General features: G+C 28.4%; 2 protein-coding genes across 3 annotated transcripts in view; both read right to left on the reverse strand.

Annotated features, from left to right (window-relative positions):
* Positions 1-6,029, reverse strand: part of LOC107167419 (uncharacterized) — a 40,903-nt gene extending 34,874 nt beyond the window's left edge. The window contains exon 1 of one of the 2 annotated variants that reach the window (XM_089220350.1): positions 5,941-6,029. In XM_089220350.1, coding sequence (XP_089076476.1) covers positions 5,941-5,943 — 3 coding nt within the window. In that variant the 5' untranslated portion in view covers positions 5,944-6,029. Of the gene's footprint in view, positions 1-5,825 lie in introns of both variants that reach the window. The other variant, XM_089220349.1, reaches the window with a different exon arrangement.
* Positions 6,030-9,919: 3,890 nt separating this feature from the next.
* AIMP1 (aaRS-interacting multifunctional protein 1) lies at positions 9,920-13,788 on the reverse strand. The gene is made up of 5 exons (XM_015516454.2): positions 13,565-13,788; positions 11,754-11,897; positions 10,837-10,996; positions 10,582-10,733; positions 9,920-10,404 (listed from the first exon to the last, which is right to left on the reverse strand). The coding sequence occupies exons 1-5, from the start codon at positions 13,625-13,627 to the stop codon at positions 10,045-10,047; spliced, it is 879 nt and encodes a 292-aa protein (XP_015371940.1). The 5' UTR covers positions 13,628-13,788; the 3' UTR covers positions 9,920-10,044.
* Positions 13,789-17,270: the final 3,482 nt, after the last annotated feature.

Genomic DNA, 17,270 nt, shown 5'->3' on the forward strand with positions numbered 1-17,270 from the left:
ATAAAAAGCAATAAGTAAATATTAAGAACATATAAACCTACGTTATATTTATTCTTGTACGTATACAATATCGTCAATATCCCTATACGTCGCGATTTGTGAAGTTTAAAACGAATTGGTAAGAATAGGTAATAATAATTTATACGCCATACAACCATACGAGCTATAAATAGGAAGTTATATATATATTCCAGACTGCAATATTTGTAAAATATATGTACATTGTAAAACTGGTACTTCAAAATTCAAACCCGGATTCGCGTAAAATCCATCAGCTATAATTGTAACGCTCAAACTGGGTGTATAACAATTATTGTAGTCGTTTGGCTGCGACACGGTGGCCTGGAATATAATATTATTATTATTTTCTTGCGTTTAGACGTGTGGTAGAACCGATCGGGTCGCGTTGCGAATAAAATAAGAACGGACTGACACGAAACAATACAAAAACCGTAGGTACGCGTGTTATATATAGGCCTTCAGCAACACGATTAACTAATAAAAAAAAAAATAATCGAATTATGTTGAATATTCGTGTCAAACTCGTCGCAAACGATAGTCGCGAATTGCGGCCGATATACAATAGAATAAACTTCGTCGGAGGCTAGAAACGTATTCGATGCTTTTTCCGTGAAGTCCGTCGCGGAACATTTTCTTTTCGCAGAATCCCTGTCGATTGGCAATCGGAGTGGTAGCGGTTACCTGGGTTGTATTCGTTATTAATACCGGATACCACAGTCATTCATACGACCACGTTTTGTATTGCGCGCGTAGATAGATAGTACGTAATCACAGTTTCTAATAATATAATAAATTGTACTTATATAATACTTATGTCTTATATTATTATCGATATGAAGGAATATAATGCATAACATTATTTTATTATCAGTTTGCCAAAAATATTAAACACAAACAAAATTTGAATTCTTTAATCTTGCAACTATGTCATACTTTAAAGATTCCTCATATCCAAGTTTTTAATCTTAATCATTGATTTTATAATATATTATATTATAAAATCAATGTCTTAATCAAAACAAGGTAGTTGTGTAGTAGGTATTATATACTACCTATCGCTACTTCGTTGGTATATAGTATGTTACTTGTCGAAAAAACTTTACAAGTGTTTACTGTAATCATTTATCTACTGATTACTGATAAATAATAATTTAATAAACTAAAATTTACTTAAATGTATGGCTAACGATCAACGAGTATTTAGATACATCATAAATTACTATAATATGTGGTTTTCATGCCATCCCAAAAAACTTCAAATTGATTGTCAAATTAATTTGAGCCTCGTTGTGGCCACCCCTGACATAGTATAACAAAATAATATACTATTTAAAAGTAAGTTATCGTGGATGTTGGTGGATCAATGCAATATATAATACAATGTTATACCAAATCCCAACTATTTATATAGAAAATTTTTGAAATACTCAATCTTATTTTAATTGGGGAATGGACCCGTGGAAATGTAGGTATATGTCAATTAAGTATACTGTACTTAGTACTTACGACGTCTGACATATTATATACCTACTGTATATAATAATATTGCACCGTTAAGTCTTAAGTTGTCTTATCGATTTTTCTAGTTTAAACTTTAATCCGTTAACCTGTCAGGTCATACTGCAATACATAAAATTGTTTTTTAAACATGAAATATTATTAGGCATTAACATATAATAACCAAAATGTGCTAGTGAGATGTGAAATGATTTCACGATGATTTCTTCCAGTTCTATTATTATTATTTTTGGTTTCGGTAGAAACATGCGTGCACTCAATACCCAAAATTAAACTCCTTAGGTGGTATTAAATAATAAGAATAAAAAGGTGACTTCTCTGAAAAGGGAACGTTTAATTTACCGATAAGCAATGTGATGTAATTAATTTAATCTGTCTATGGGTATTAGCTAGTTATAAATGGTTAGAAATAGAATTTGGGTCCCATTGAAATACGTCTTGAATAGGCTTCGGAAATGAATTTCTTTAAAAATTAGCACAATTCACCTAACCCTGGTGAAAGAAATTTTGTATGCATCGTGTGTTCGTTTGCCTGCTACGCCTACAATGCATATTATATGCGTATGTCGTACAGGAATATCTTCTTCTTTCAACTATTTACTGCATTATAAACCAAGAAAATACAAGAGTTTCTAAAATGCCAACCTAAAATTATAATACAAGACTCAAGGTATTTTCTTTTTTGTATAATATATTATATACTGCACACATAAAATAAATTTCTAAACTAGAGCAGTAGGCTACAACTTCTCTTCATATAATATCAATCAATTGATGAATTTAAAAGAATATAAGGCTTAGTATACCTAATACTCGAGAGCCGAGATAATATTGTTGTACGTACAGTATGTAGTTGAGTATAGAATTTATAATTTTAAATTAAAAGCTGTAAACAGTGTAAACTGTGTATAATAATATTACATATTACAAGATAGACGATAGTGTAGAAAAAATTAATCTATTATAATGAAGGATAAAATTCAAATGTTTATAATTCTATATATTTAAACAATAATAATAATATAGTATGTCATAGTATAGGTATATAGTAAGATAATATTTTGGTTTTTGTTTTGGATTCATATTTAATCGTTTTATTAACATTTAAAGTTTCTATATAATATACTAGTTTATATATAAGTATATTAGTATATAATCATTACTATATAGTATATATATACATTATACTGTATAGTTGTCAAACTACAGAGTCTCCTATAAACAGCATAAACGAAAGATTGCGACACTTTCTAAAACTGACGGGAATACAATGAATGTAGTTAGTGTATCAATGTCTAACAATGAAAACAAATTATTGTCATTGTTGTCTAATACATAAACCCCGTCACGTACCTATTTACATCGGCATAAATTTAAAATTATGCTTTTTAAGTTCATGGAATAACAAAATAGTAGTGGTACCTATACACATTATTATACACATATTTTATTTTCTCATATTAGTTCTCTATATTATATACTTATACCTAAATATTATATACCTATTGATACTTATTCGTACTGTAGTTTATATAATTTTACTTTTGTGTAAACATAACTACCAACACTATTTTAAAATTTAAGAAAATATACATTACAAGAGGTTTTGTATACACTACGTATCTACCCATCCACGTGTAATTTAAATTTGCACATCAATTACTAAAAAAATCGTGACATGTTTCATTATAATATAATAATTTACCTATATAAATAATGTAGGTCATAATATAATATTATATTGTATGTTTGTATATAGTTTTTATTTACTTTTTGAAACAAGTTAATCATTCAATTATACCAGCAAAATAATGGATACTACTTTCTGTAAAGTAATTTTTTTTCTTCTAATTTCCAACACCGAGGTTCTAATTATATTGTATTCTACAAAACTGTACTATAATAGTTTTTAAATATTTATATACATACTTTATAAAACCATTTTTTACATTTAAATAGTAAGAGTTTTCTAGTTAAAAAAATACCTATCTTTTAGGTTTTCACGACCCCCTTGGAAGTGGTTAACTAACACGACGACATTGCAGCCAACATAATAATATAGGTAGGAATGGTAGGATAAACTATATGCATGATTGCATAAACATAAGAAAATATTTTTGGAGACGCAAAAAAGTTAATCATCGATAGGATTTTGTGATCGTCACTTTAAAAAGGCTTCGTGTCATTGAATTTTGGGCAATAATATTATACTAATTGGTGTACCATGTATCAAAATATGATTTTTATTAATATTCTTATAAAACCACATTATTTTAAACATTTACAAGTATAATCCGTACAGATAATACCTTTTGTTATCATAATAGTTTTAAAGCTAGTCTAATGATACATATACAGGGTGTGAGGGTGTCCCAAAGAGATCTGGCATTCTGACAAATGAAATAACTTTTGTTCTAATCAATATTTTTTAAAACTTTCTTTTAAAAATAATCCATAGACACTTGCGCTACATTTTTAGAATACATTTTTTATTTTTTATTTTTAATACTGAAAATAAAAAACTTAAAAATTGATAAATTTTTTTTCTCGAAATATTCAATATAGCCAATTTGTAAATTTGATTTTCAGAAAAATGTATATGGTAAAAGCACTTATTTAAGTCAAACGGCTGATTTTTTACAGTTTTTTTAAATATCAATATTTTCGTTAGGTAAATTATGGTAATTTATAGTTTATACATCACATATTATTAAAATAAATACAATAAAAAAATAATTAGATTTTAACATGCACTTCTTTAAAAATGTTCTTATAAAATATTTTAAAAAAACTTTATTATTATTTGAAATTACAAGGTTTCTAACATAAACTAGATTGTAATTTACTTAACGAAAATATTGATATTTAAAAAAATTGTAAAAAATCAGCCATTTGACTTAAATAAGTGTTTTTGCCATATCAATTTTTCTAAAAATCAGATTTACAAATTGGCTATATTGAATATTTCGAAAAAAAATTTTATCAATTTTTATGTTTTTTATTTTCAGTATTAAAAAATAAAAAATGTATTCTAAAAATGTAGCGCAAGTGTCTATGAATTATATTTAAAAGAAATTTTTTTAAAATATTGATTAGAACAAAAGTTATTTCATTTGTCAGAATGTCAGATCTCTGTGGGACACCCTGTATATTATATAATATGTATACAGTATTTATATTCTATAACAGTTATTAGTAGTTGGTAAATTGTTTTAATCTTATCGTATATTTTGGTACGAGTAAATTAAAGTCTAGACTCTAGAGGTTTAAAATTTAATAATAAAAGAACTGTATAACTCTGACAAGACATGAAATATGGAAAGTAGGTCTATAGAATATCCCTATGGAATACAATTTTGTGTGTTTTATACTGACTACTGATTATACTTTAGGTACAGTAAACCTAATAAAACGTATCAGTAGGTAGGTACTATATACTTAGGTAGTTTTTTCATTTTTACAAACATTTCACTTTCATAAGTCACATGCCATATCTGGAAACGATTACATTAAGTTTGATTTCCCTCTCATACTGTGTAAGGTAACCGTATACGCAATAAAAATTATTAACTTTAAGAATGAACAAATCACTGTGGTAAAATATTTAAACTCAAGTTGAAAATGTACATTATAAAATATATATCATACAATTTTAAGTAACAAATATAACAGATAGTGGTATGATTAAGCAAACCGGATGTACCTGATGGCTAAGCCTGAATATAACTATCAATTTAATAATAATCAAAATAACTTTGACTGAATTCATTTAAGGTTAGGTTTATTTAATGATATTTAAAAGTGTAAGTAGCTAGTATGTAACATTTTTTTTAATAAAGTATACTTATTAATACAATACCCATCAGGCCATCAATAAATAATTAATTATACTGTATTTAAAAAAAGGTCGTCATCAAATTTATTTAAAATACTTATTTGTTAAATTAAAATTTTAATTTTGAAAAAATACTTAGGTACTAATGAAAGTAACGTTTTTCATAAGTATATAAATATTAAATAGTACCTACTGTAGTTTTTAGACCCCTAAATTTACCTACTCTATTTATAAAACATTAAATTATTTTCTAAGCGCGCGTGTACTATCAGTAAGAACGAAATTATTTGTGTTACATTTATACTATTAGCATTGGTTCAGCAATCAAATAGGTAAAGCAAATCACTGAAATCAGTGCTATACTCTTATCTTTATTCTATGGCTATACTAGTTACTTTAATTTATGTCATCGGGTGCCAAATTTTTAATTTATTTGTAAGTAATGTCTTACCTCTTTATCAGCTGTTTTGAACATAGCTTATTAGTAAAACAAATCACAATAGCACTCGATAAAAAAACTAAAAACTTAAAATATTGCCATATTAAAACATTAAAACTATAGTTACCATTATAGTTATACAACTTATATTATACGATGGCGTGGGACTCTATTTCCTATACCAAACGGAATTGCAATGCACACGGGTGTTCTCGCTTCACTTATACCTGTGATACTGTATAGTGTATAGCGTGTACTCATAGTGAATAGTCTCGAGCGCGTCACATCGATGTCCTACATTATTCGTGTGTACCTATTATTATTTTACCTACCTACTCCATTTGTATCATATAATATATCATATATAGATTGCTTTATACAGGTACGGCTATTATGTTCCAATATAATATATATAATATGTAGTGTTGTTATACGTGCAACGCGCTAACCAGCAGAGTCATCGGCTAATGGCGACCCATTGCAGACACCTGTCCTAAGATGTGTAATGATTTAGGTAGATTATATTATATTCATATGTTCATATCATAATTATGCCTACATATAACTATGTATTGTATATAGTAGGTTAACCAGGTACTGTGTACTAATATACCTTATATAATGTTATACTTGTAATGTATTTTTAAAAAAATAAAATATTTAGACTCTTTTAAATATTTTTATTTTGAATACTTTTCATTACTACTTACTAAATGTTTGAATATCAATTCTTAATGATTCTTTATATTTTAGATTTGTAGCAATTTGTAATCATGGCTAAATAAAAATATCTTACATTACAATCCTGCCTTTCAACATTATAACGATTATATATAATAATATAATGTAAATATATCAATGCATCAGGTTTCAGGTTATACTTCTAAGGACAGATTATTATACAGAGTGTATCAGGAAAACCTGACATAAAGAAAAAGAAAAAAATGATGCTACTTAAACGTATGTATAAAATTAAGAAAATTATTTGGTTAATAAATAACTAAAGAAATATACTCAAGTCGGAAAATTCCCAAAAATAATATTCTGAAATAAGTTATAACCTATAACCGGAACGTCTTAAATAATTTACTAAATATCGATATTTAAAAAAAATCAAAAAGATAAATAACTCGACTTAGGTAGATAAATGTTTTATAATTATAATTATCATAAGAAGATTTACAAATTGGCTATTTGGAATTTTTCCAAAAAAATTTTAATTACATTTTTTATTGTAAGTGCCTATAAAAAATAAAAATAATTATTTTTATATTATACGTGTATCACAATAGTGACGATCATAATTAAAAAAAAAAAAAAAACTTAAAATTATTGATTAAAATAAAAGTTATTTCATTTGTCGAAGTGTCGAGTCTTCCTGTTACACTCTGTATGCCACACTGAGTATGATACTATGGTAAGTTCCCGCGGTGAACATGGGTTAGCAATCGTAACTTGTAACTGATTGCGTTTCTCCACACTTCTGCACATGTGCATTGTTTGTATATCACACCAGCTTGTGCATAGTAAGACAAAAACATTATAAGCCATAAATACCAATGTACGTAAATATCGTATTTTATTTTCATGATTCATTAAAAGTTTCAAACCTATTAAACGAATTATTATGAATAACTTGTTTTATGTATTAATAGTAACTTGTCTGGTTTTTCAGTTTTTGATTCGTAATCGGACATGTTCCGTCTATTAGTATTTATAGGTAATAGGTACCTACTTATATTGTCTGCCTGTAAATAATAAATATCTATATCAAGGTTGATAGATAATAATGCCACCATTTTAATTTATGTTAAATATTATTGATTATTTCATTTTAATGAAAATTAAATAAAATACTCGTACATTATTTGTAAATAAGAATTGTGTTTCAAAACTTAATTATTTTTAAAAAAGTGTTCGTTTTCAAAGCTTTGTACTAGTCCTAGTGAATAGTAATAATAATAATAATAATAATAATAATCATATACAAATTGTAGGTACTATAAAAGTAACTTGAGCGGTTAACTCATATTTTTTATCCAAGTAGTATCCCGATCTGAGGGGGGAGGCATCGTTAGCAATTAGCATTACACCCCACCAGCTATAGGCGCAATATCATTTTTTAACTTGGAGGCTTTACATATATCAATGAAACAAACCAGTGAGGGGTTCTGCCCCCCACACCCCCTGTTTCCATATTATTTTAAATATCAATATCATATTTAAATATTTTATTAAAATACATCTATTATTAAAGGGAAAAATATTTTCATGGAACCAAAAACATTTTGGTACTTATAATGTAATATTATATTATGTTATAATTCTAAACATCGGTTCGATGACATTGCAAATGTGAAATGTATTCAAAATATTACCGTTGAACAATTCATTCGACGTATCCCGTTCAATATAATAACTTGTAAAACTATTATTAAACTTAAATAATGTTCTACGGGTGAACCGATATGGATAGCAATATAACATAAGAATCTCTTTGAAATTGAATCGTGTAAAGTTTAAACTTTAGAAAATAATTTCTTCAGTAAAACGAGTATAATCGTATGAACAGTATATTGTTATGTAGATGTAGATTAGATAATTAATAAAGGATTTAATACTTAAATTAAAATACAAATTTTTGGAGGGGCTAAGCCCCCCCCCAAGTCCCCTTCCAAATTGCGTCTATGTCACCAGCCACAAGCGAAAGACAATTTAAAGGTGGGGTGGGGGTCCTAGTGTCCAACAATTTCAAGAAAGTCTCACACTTCTATTGAACCCTCAATTTACCAAATAAAACCACCTGGTTTCTTAAGTAAGCCTTGGATTAAGAACAATATTTTTACACGCACATATAGACATAGAGACCAGGAGCACAGTGTGTTCTATTATGTATATATGTCGTAACCACTTCGTGAAATCGATCTTTTCATGAAAAGATGACCATTTCGTGAGATGGAAACACGATTTTTACACTTTAGGAAATTCAAAAATATTTCACGAAATGGTCACTCAAATCGTGTAATTTTTTTCACAAAGTGGTCGTTGACTTTGTGTACTGAAATACAACATTTAACAACTTATTCTACCCTTATAAATTTAACTTAAATAATTGTGTATAGTACCTAATAGTTTATTTATATCATATTAATTTATTACCTAACCGTATTGTAAACATTTTTTATTTATTAAAGCAGGAAAAGAAATTGTGACGACTGTTACATTTTAGCCAACTTTAAAACAAACACATCTTTTGGTTTGACAAGTACTTTTACACGAACAACTAAACGCAAACGTCAAGTTCGATTATATCCATATTCACCTCGTTCCCATGTCAAATAATACAAAAATACTTAAATAATATCTAAATTATTCTATATGACTATTATACTGCAATTACCAGACTATCTGAAATGTGTAGATGATATTTATTGGTTTTCATAAAAGTCATAATCATAATGATGATCATAAAGAATTAACCTTATGTGAAACTGTCCAAATTGTATCTGGAGGTCAGGGATTTTTAAGTTGTTCATGTAAAAGTGCTTGTCAAACCAAAAGATGTGTTTTTTTTTTAAAGGTAGTCTAAAATGTAATGTCATCGTAATTCATTTTCCTGCTCTAATAAATAAAAAGTGTTCACAATACGGTTAATAAATTAATATGATATAAATAAACTTTATTGCTATACACAATTATTTAAGTTAAATCTATAAGGGTAGAATAAGTTGTTGAATGTTGTATTTCAGTGCAAAAAGTGAACGACCACTTTGTGAAAAAAATTATACGATGTTAAATTTGAATTTTGAGTGACCATTTCGTGAAATATTTTTGAATTTCGCAAAGTGTAAAAAACGTGTTTCCATTTCACAAAATGGTCATCTTTTCATGAAAAGATCGATTTCACAAAATATGACATATTATATATAATCACTGCTACGCTCACTCTATCAATTAAATAGAAAATGTCCCTTGACTTGTTGTGTAAAACCACCTTGGGTAGTTCTCTAAGTAAAATTAGGTTTAGTTAGGCTTAGGTTACTCTGAAACCCATTAATAATTTAGATCAATAAAAATGTTAAAATAATAAAAATTAAAATGCAGACTACTGTGTTTCATAGGTTTATTTAAAAAAACAAATACAGTACTATTTGATATATATTAGTTATAATGATACAATCTAAAATAAATATATAATATTGTTTTGTTTTTATGCTGAGGAAATACTTAATCATTTGATTTTAACATTTTTTAATGATTTTGTTACAACAGCTCCTTTATCAGCAACGGTCCAAGGAATTCCTTTATAAGTAGCTTGTAAGTTTTCATCTGTTTTCAAATCCTGTGCAATTTCTTCAAATACTTTCAATACCTTGTCTGGAGATCTAGTGTATCCATCTACATTTATATAATCTCCTGGCACTGAACCTGGTGGTGGTTCCAGTATTTCAACATTTTCTGGCGAACTAGCACACATTACCATTGCCTCAGATAAAACACCTCTAATTTTAGAAGGTTTTAAATTACACAACAACACAACCATGCGATTAGACATTGCTTCCAATGGAACAAACTTCACTAACCCACTTACCTAGAAATAATATATGATTAGTAAAATATTAATAGTTAAGTATACTTTTTTTTATCAAAAATAAAGTACATTTCCATTAGATATATATTTCAGAAAGTAATTACTATACATAATTAAATTTTATCTGATATGAATTTAAAAATATATCACTAATAATATTTATGTAAATATACATACAACATTTCTTGGTTTTTCTTCTCCCACATCTATAGTTTCTACATATAGAGCATCAGCATTAGGATGTTTGGAAGCACTTAAAATCTTAGCAACACGTAAATCTAATTTACCAAAATCTACAGGTGTGGTAATAGTATTTTTTGCAGGAACAGCTAAAATATATTTTATTAATTAGTATATTAATTACTTAATAATTCTTTTATATTTTAAATTTAATATCAATTGTATACACTCTAAATGTATCATTTGTTTCACCTGGATTATTTTTTTTTTGTTTCTTTTCAGTTTTTAAAGTTTGATTGTTCTTTTTAACATCAATATTATCACTGCATTTATCATTGGTAATCTTTTTCACAGTCAAAGTGTCTTCTTTATTAACATCATCAACAAAACTTGTTATACATTTGTTAATATCCTGTAAACAAATGAAATTAATATGATATGTCTCATTTAAAAATTCTAATTATTAATTAATATAATCAAATATATTTTAAGCTACTTAATAAAAAATGTCATAACTTTATTGAAATTAAATTCATAGATAGCATATTAACATAATTGGTAGGAGAATAAAGAATCTTAATACAATTTTAATATTTCATCTTCATTCTAGATGCAGTTATTGAAAGTTAATGTCTAGCTATCTTTAGCACAATACATTATGAAGTATAAAATTATAAGAATTTTCTTTTACAGTTAAGTTGGTTTCACCATCAATGATATTGTTAATTTATTGAGCATCATTATTATTATTTTATCATACATAATTAATTAAGCACATTTAACAAATATAGTAGGGTGTGTAGTTTATAATTTATTTATTAATAAAGTTTAATAAGAATTTAGAATTTAGTACTCGTAACTTATAAGTTGGAACTTCTGGAACAGACTCTTTGGAAGAGCTCTAAAGGCATTTCTGAAATATTTTTCATTGGAAAATGTGATTTTGCTAGCTGTTTTTTCTATTATGTTCTATGATAATACCAATAGTACCTATACCCATTTAGTAATTTATATATTAATATTATATTATGATCATAAATGTAGTGTACAAAAAAGTTGTCACTAATAGTTGTTTAGAGCGATTATTTAAAGATTTTGTTTTTTGAGATTTGTTAATTATAGTTGATATTATGCTTTTAAAATACCTACAAAATGATATTTTAACTTACATTTCCGGTTTGAATTTGAATCTTTTGTTTTTTAAGTTTTGCTATTTCTGTTTCAACTTGAGCTTTCAATGATTCTTGTTCTAATTTAAGACGTTCAATATCTTGATTGTAGTTATTGGCAAGATCATTCTGAAGTCGTTTTAACTATAATAAGTGCATAAATAAGTTAAATTCAAAGATAAGCAAATATAGTTTTAATATATTTTTATGTATCTTGAATTTATAATTATTGTTTAGTTGCAATTGTAATAAAATTAGAAAAACTTCTTTATTCATAAAATAAATAACAATTTTAATCAAATCAATTAATATAATATAGATATGTTAATCGGTTAAAAATTCGGCAGGTACTCATTTTTTTACTGTTGGAAAAAAAGTCTGATAACACTTTTTTTTTGTCAGACATAAGTCAAAAATTATAAAACATATTATTAAATTGTCATCTATAATTATATTGATAATTAATAATATTATATTATATTCATATGATTATATAGGTATATATTATATGATTACTATTAATTTAAAGATGTAGTTAATTTTCTTATACAATATTAATATTATATTATACTTGATTACTGTCTTGATTATTCCTTATGATTATGGTCAATAAAGTTATTATTTTTGTAGGTAGATTGATTGATGAATTGAAAATATATTGACTACTTACAAAAAAAAAATTTAATGATAGTTGTAAAATCTATTTTTTAACTTACTTTTATATTAACAATGGTTCTAAATTTTTAAATGAAAGTTTGTAAACTGAAGGCAAGTATAAGAATAGTAATCAAATATAACACTATATTAATATTGTATAAGAAAATTAATAATTTTTTTTATATAAATATACATGGTTAATATATATAATCTATATATATAAAATAACTTGAACCTGGGTGATTCATCATCGCTTAGCCGGAACTGCTGAAGCTATGAGTATGAAATTTAGTCAGTAGTTTAATTTTGTAATGTAGACACCCACTAAGAGAGGATTTTATAAAATTCAACCCCTACAGGAGTAAAAAGGTTATGTAATGAAGAAAAATAGTACGTTTGTTTGGATTAATCTCTATAAATACTTAACCAATTAGAACATTTTTTTACCATCAGAAAGTTACACAATCCCATGAATTTATAGGCTATATTTTATCTTAATAAGTGACCCTTAATTTTTTTTATTGCAAATTTGAGATTTTTTATAGAAATAATAAATATAAATATATTTTTGTATATTATAGGGTTGCTATTCCTCATACAATTTAGCATGGAAGAATTAGAAATTAGTAATTAATTATTATTAGGCATAAAATTGTTTCCCTTTTACAAAGCTAAAAATGCGAGAAAATATTATGATTGAATATAATTTTAGTGCTGTATTTTATATGACTGTATTAAAAATCTTCAATAGAAATTAAGATAGGGTAAATTCACGGAAAGTTTTAATCATGACTAGCCGGGTATTAAACGAAGAAATAAACAAATATATTGAATCATATAGATAGTCAGTATTTTTAATGGCCAACGAAGTGTATGAGGATCAATTAGTATATTATATATTATTTACTATTAATGAAAATATAATAGATTTGTATTTTATGACTTTTTGTCCAACTTATTTCAAAACAAACTTTATATCCGAGATTCATAAGCACATTAACATCTTATCGTAGAATTAAAATTAGTATTTACTTTGAAATATTAATGAATATAATATGAATGGGAATTTTGCTTCTCATATTAAAACATTTCAATTAGAAGTATAAAATTTCGCATAAGTCTATATGAATAAATTAATATAAATAGTACTTTACCGTATCTAATAGTTTTGCATGTAAGATTTTTATGGCATTTAATTGTTTTCTTGCAACATTCATGTTTATGGTTGATAATGGGAGAACTGTTCAGATTTATATTGTAATTATAATTATATAAATCAAACAAAATATTCTACCAGAAGATGATTAAAATGCAGAAAAATCTTAGAATGCAAAAATGCACTATTGCCGACAATATAGAGCACTAAAAACTGAAATCCAAAATCGGTGAAGTATATACTATATAGATAACATAGATAAAGATAATATTATTTCTGATAAGATGGTTAAGAAAATTAAGCATACTTAGTTGCCTGTACTCGACTAGTAAGGAGTATAACAATAAATATTTTGTCATTTTTAGTTGTACTTATTATACAGGTATGAATCATAGTGTATGATTACTATGATTCGTCTATTCGAGATTCTACAAAACAAAATAACATTAATAATTACTCACAAAAATATGTATTTTGCTCAAATCGAAATTGATTTTTATAATAATATTATAATAACTATTGACTACCTCCACTCGTAGTGGACAACTCAATACACGTACCTGTGTATTGATTATTATTTATTAGTACCAAATAACAATGCAGGTAGTGCGTATGTTATTAATAAGTTATTTCATATTAATAAATTGTCAGCCAACTTTACTCACTAACTCAGGCTAGTTGTTTATCCTTATGATCCTATTCGCTATTCCTTACGGCCTGCTACAGTGCTACATATTTATTCAAATACCATATGTCCATATATATCAATAGCTTAGGCGTTAGGAGTCAGGAACATAATTCATAAATAGTTTGTTGGGGTACCCACGGAACCCTACGACCCCACCCACCGAAAAAAAGAGGGGCAGTCGCCCCTCTTGGGTTATAGGTTCGGCGCCATTGGGCCCACGCTCGTGGCCAACAATAGTACGGATTCGGATTGTACTCGGCGCTCAAACATTTCCCGTTTCAAACGTTCGACAATTTATAAATTTTGGCACTTTGAAATTGGGCACGTGGTTTAAATATGAAAAACTGAAACAATGTAAACCCATGTCGACCGTGACTAATATATATATATATATGATGATGACCGTGAATTCAGTGCATGTTTGCAATTCGAAGTATCCGAAATTGGTCGGGGGGGGGGGGGGGCTATTTACGGACATCACGGTGACGGCGTGTCATAACGCTCAGATCAATCATCCGCGATTCAACTTGTTAAGGGGCTTTTTGCGAAGCGAAATCTCCAATTTCACCTCTTACTGATATATAGCGACATAAGACGGATTTTTACAGATTCAGATGCGCGTTCTGGATAAATTAAATATAACTTAAGTATAAAATATAAATATATATAATATTAAATATAAATTAAGTATAACGCGTGAAACTCGTACACTGAACATCCGTACAACCATAGAACAGTATAACAGATCCCGACCACGTTGAGGAATAACTGCAGTGGACGACTGCAGGTGGTGTATTCCGTTCATCCGTCTGTACGCACGATGTTGACGCATTGCGACGACGGGAGCTTCAGTTGCAATTGATTTCGATTATTAGGTATTATCAAGCGTGACGCCGTGTCCCACGTGAATCCGGCGAGTGCGAACGAATTCTATTCTCACCATGCTGTTCCGCCACTGCAGAGCGAAGCGTCCGATGTGGCGAAATAAAAGCTGTTCTGTTTTTCGTCGCACTCGGCGGATTCGCGTAGGACACGATGTGACGCGAGTTTGAAGTTTAATTACCAAAACGATGTGGCTAAATGGCCAGAGCAGCAACAAAGTGTTTGAGACAAAACTTCAGGACTGATATAATACTGAAATCCACACATGGGTGACCCATAAACACCTTATGAACAGATCAGAACCTGACCAATGTCAAACTTGCGGTGAAACTTCCACGGTTGAACATCTAATATGCCACTGCCGTAAATTCACCGACATCAGAACCAAGCTCAACATAGAAGACAATCTGGAAGAAGCCCTAAGTCCCCAGCCAAGCAACATTGAAAAATTAATCAGCTATTTAAAACAAACTAAACTATAACAAATTATTTAACCTAGATATACCTCAATCCTTTTTTGTTCGTACTATTACCTTTGTTTTGTATATATTATTGTTAATGATTCATTCTTGTGTAAAAAAATATTAATGTTAAAGCCTCAAAGGCCAATAACCTTTGTTGTTGAGGCTCATTTAAAATAAAAAAAATACTGAAATCACTGTACCTATCCATTTAGGTCAATTCACCGATTCCTCACATAGCCGTGTCCGCCGAAACAATAATTAATGCGTTCCGAGAACCAAAAACATCGTTATTACCGTTATTTCTTTGAAAAATCAAGCATCGATCGAACATCTAAAAAAAATATCAATAAGTAATAATAAGTCGTCGACGATAGGTTAATGAAAATCGGCCAAACTCCTATATATGACGGTTAATACATTGATGATGCACCGCGACCGCCTAGTCTATTTAAAACTTTAAACTTATGGCTTTGGTAGCGATTGCAGAGATCATCTGACATTCTTTCACCAACCATAGGCGTGTCCACGGGTCATGCCTGTCATGCACAGGCATGACCTGCAAATTTGATCAAACTTACATAGTACATTTTTATGCATAAAATGAACCTTTTTTTCTCAATTTCTATTTTCATATTAAATTTTTTGTTTTTCATCATGTGTATAATTCAAGGTCATATCCCCAAACCCTAACAGAAATTTTTATTTTTTTTTGAGGGGGCAGGATTGGCAGTTTCCCCATCCCCTAGATATGCCACTGTTGTGCATGACCTGCGAATGAGGTCTGGACCCGCCTATGTCACCAACCATCACTGTAAATTGGTTTGTATACTTATCAAAACAACCATTTTTTCTACATTGTATTATATTGTCGATTTAACGATATGTTTTATCGCATTAAAACATTGACATCAACACTGGTGATCCATCCGATAAAACAATGTACGATTTGATGACTTGATGCAGTGGCGTGGCGAACTCGAATATGTTCAGAGGCAAGTATATTTTGCGATACCCACCCACCCACCCACCCATCAACCATAATTTTGTCTCTCAATTGGAAATAGGGTGGGGGGGGGGGGTGATTGCTTTTCACAGACAATTGTACTTATTAGGTAGGTATTATTACCAACTACCTAATGGTTAGTAATCACTGCCTACTGGATACTAGCTTTCGTTTATATCTATATTAGACAATATTAAAATATCATTTTATGTGTTATTTTCCTAAATTCGTTATTATGAATTTAAATTATTTTCCATCCACCCAGTGTCACCCATCACCCACCAAAAAAAACTGAGAGGCGGCCGCCTCTCGATTACCCCCATCGCCACGCCACTGACTTGATGTATTTGATATTTTACTTTTTAAAAACAAAATCGAAACATTCTGTAGTAACGGTGAACATTGGTTTGGTGACGACGCCTTGTCATTGTTGAGTTATAGTGCACGCAGGAAAGTAGACGAACTCGGAACAATACATATCGAAATCAGATGAATGGATTATGGATCATGGTCAGTTCTGGATGACATGTCTTCGCCACGACGTCCAGAACAATTTTTATTACGATCGAGCAAGCTTCGGAATGGACAATAACTAATATTTTAGTTTTTAAAGCCTTGTGACTATAATATTATGACAGTAAAAATTGTTCGTCTTCTGTTATATATT

The sequence above is a fragment of the Diuraphis noxia genome, unplaced genomic scaffold, assembly GCF_037042655.1.
Source record: "Diuraphis noxia isolate RWA-SAM2 unplaced genomic scaffold, SU_Dnox_SAM2 contig0002, whole genome shotgun sequence".
NCBI lineage: Eukaryota > Metazoa > Arthropoda > Insecta > Hemiptera > Aphididae > Diuraphis > Diuraphis noxia.

What these genes read in the sequence shown, in the direction of transcription:
- AIMP1 (XM_015516454.2), bottom strand. Translation starts at nt 13,627, where the DNA reads ATGAATGTTGCAAGAAAACAATTAAATGCCATAAAAATCTTACATGCA. An exon ending in TTCAAATTCAAACCGGAAAT is followed by an intron (nt 10,997 to 11,753) that starts GTAAGTTAAAAT and finishes ATTTGTTTACAG; the next exon opens with GATATTAACAAATGTATAAC. An exon ending in ACAAAAAAAAAATAATCCAG is followed by an intron (nt 10,734 to 10,836) that starts GTGAAACAAATG and finishes AATATATTTTAG; the next exon opens with CTGTTCCTGCAAAAAATACT.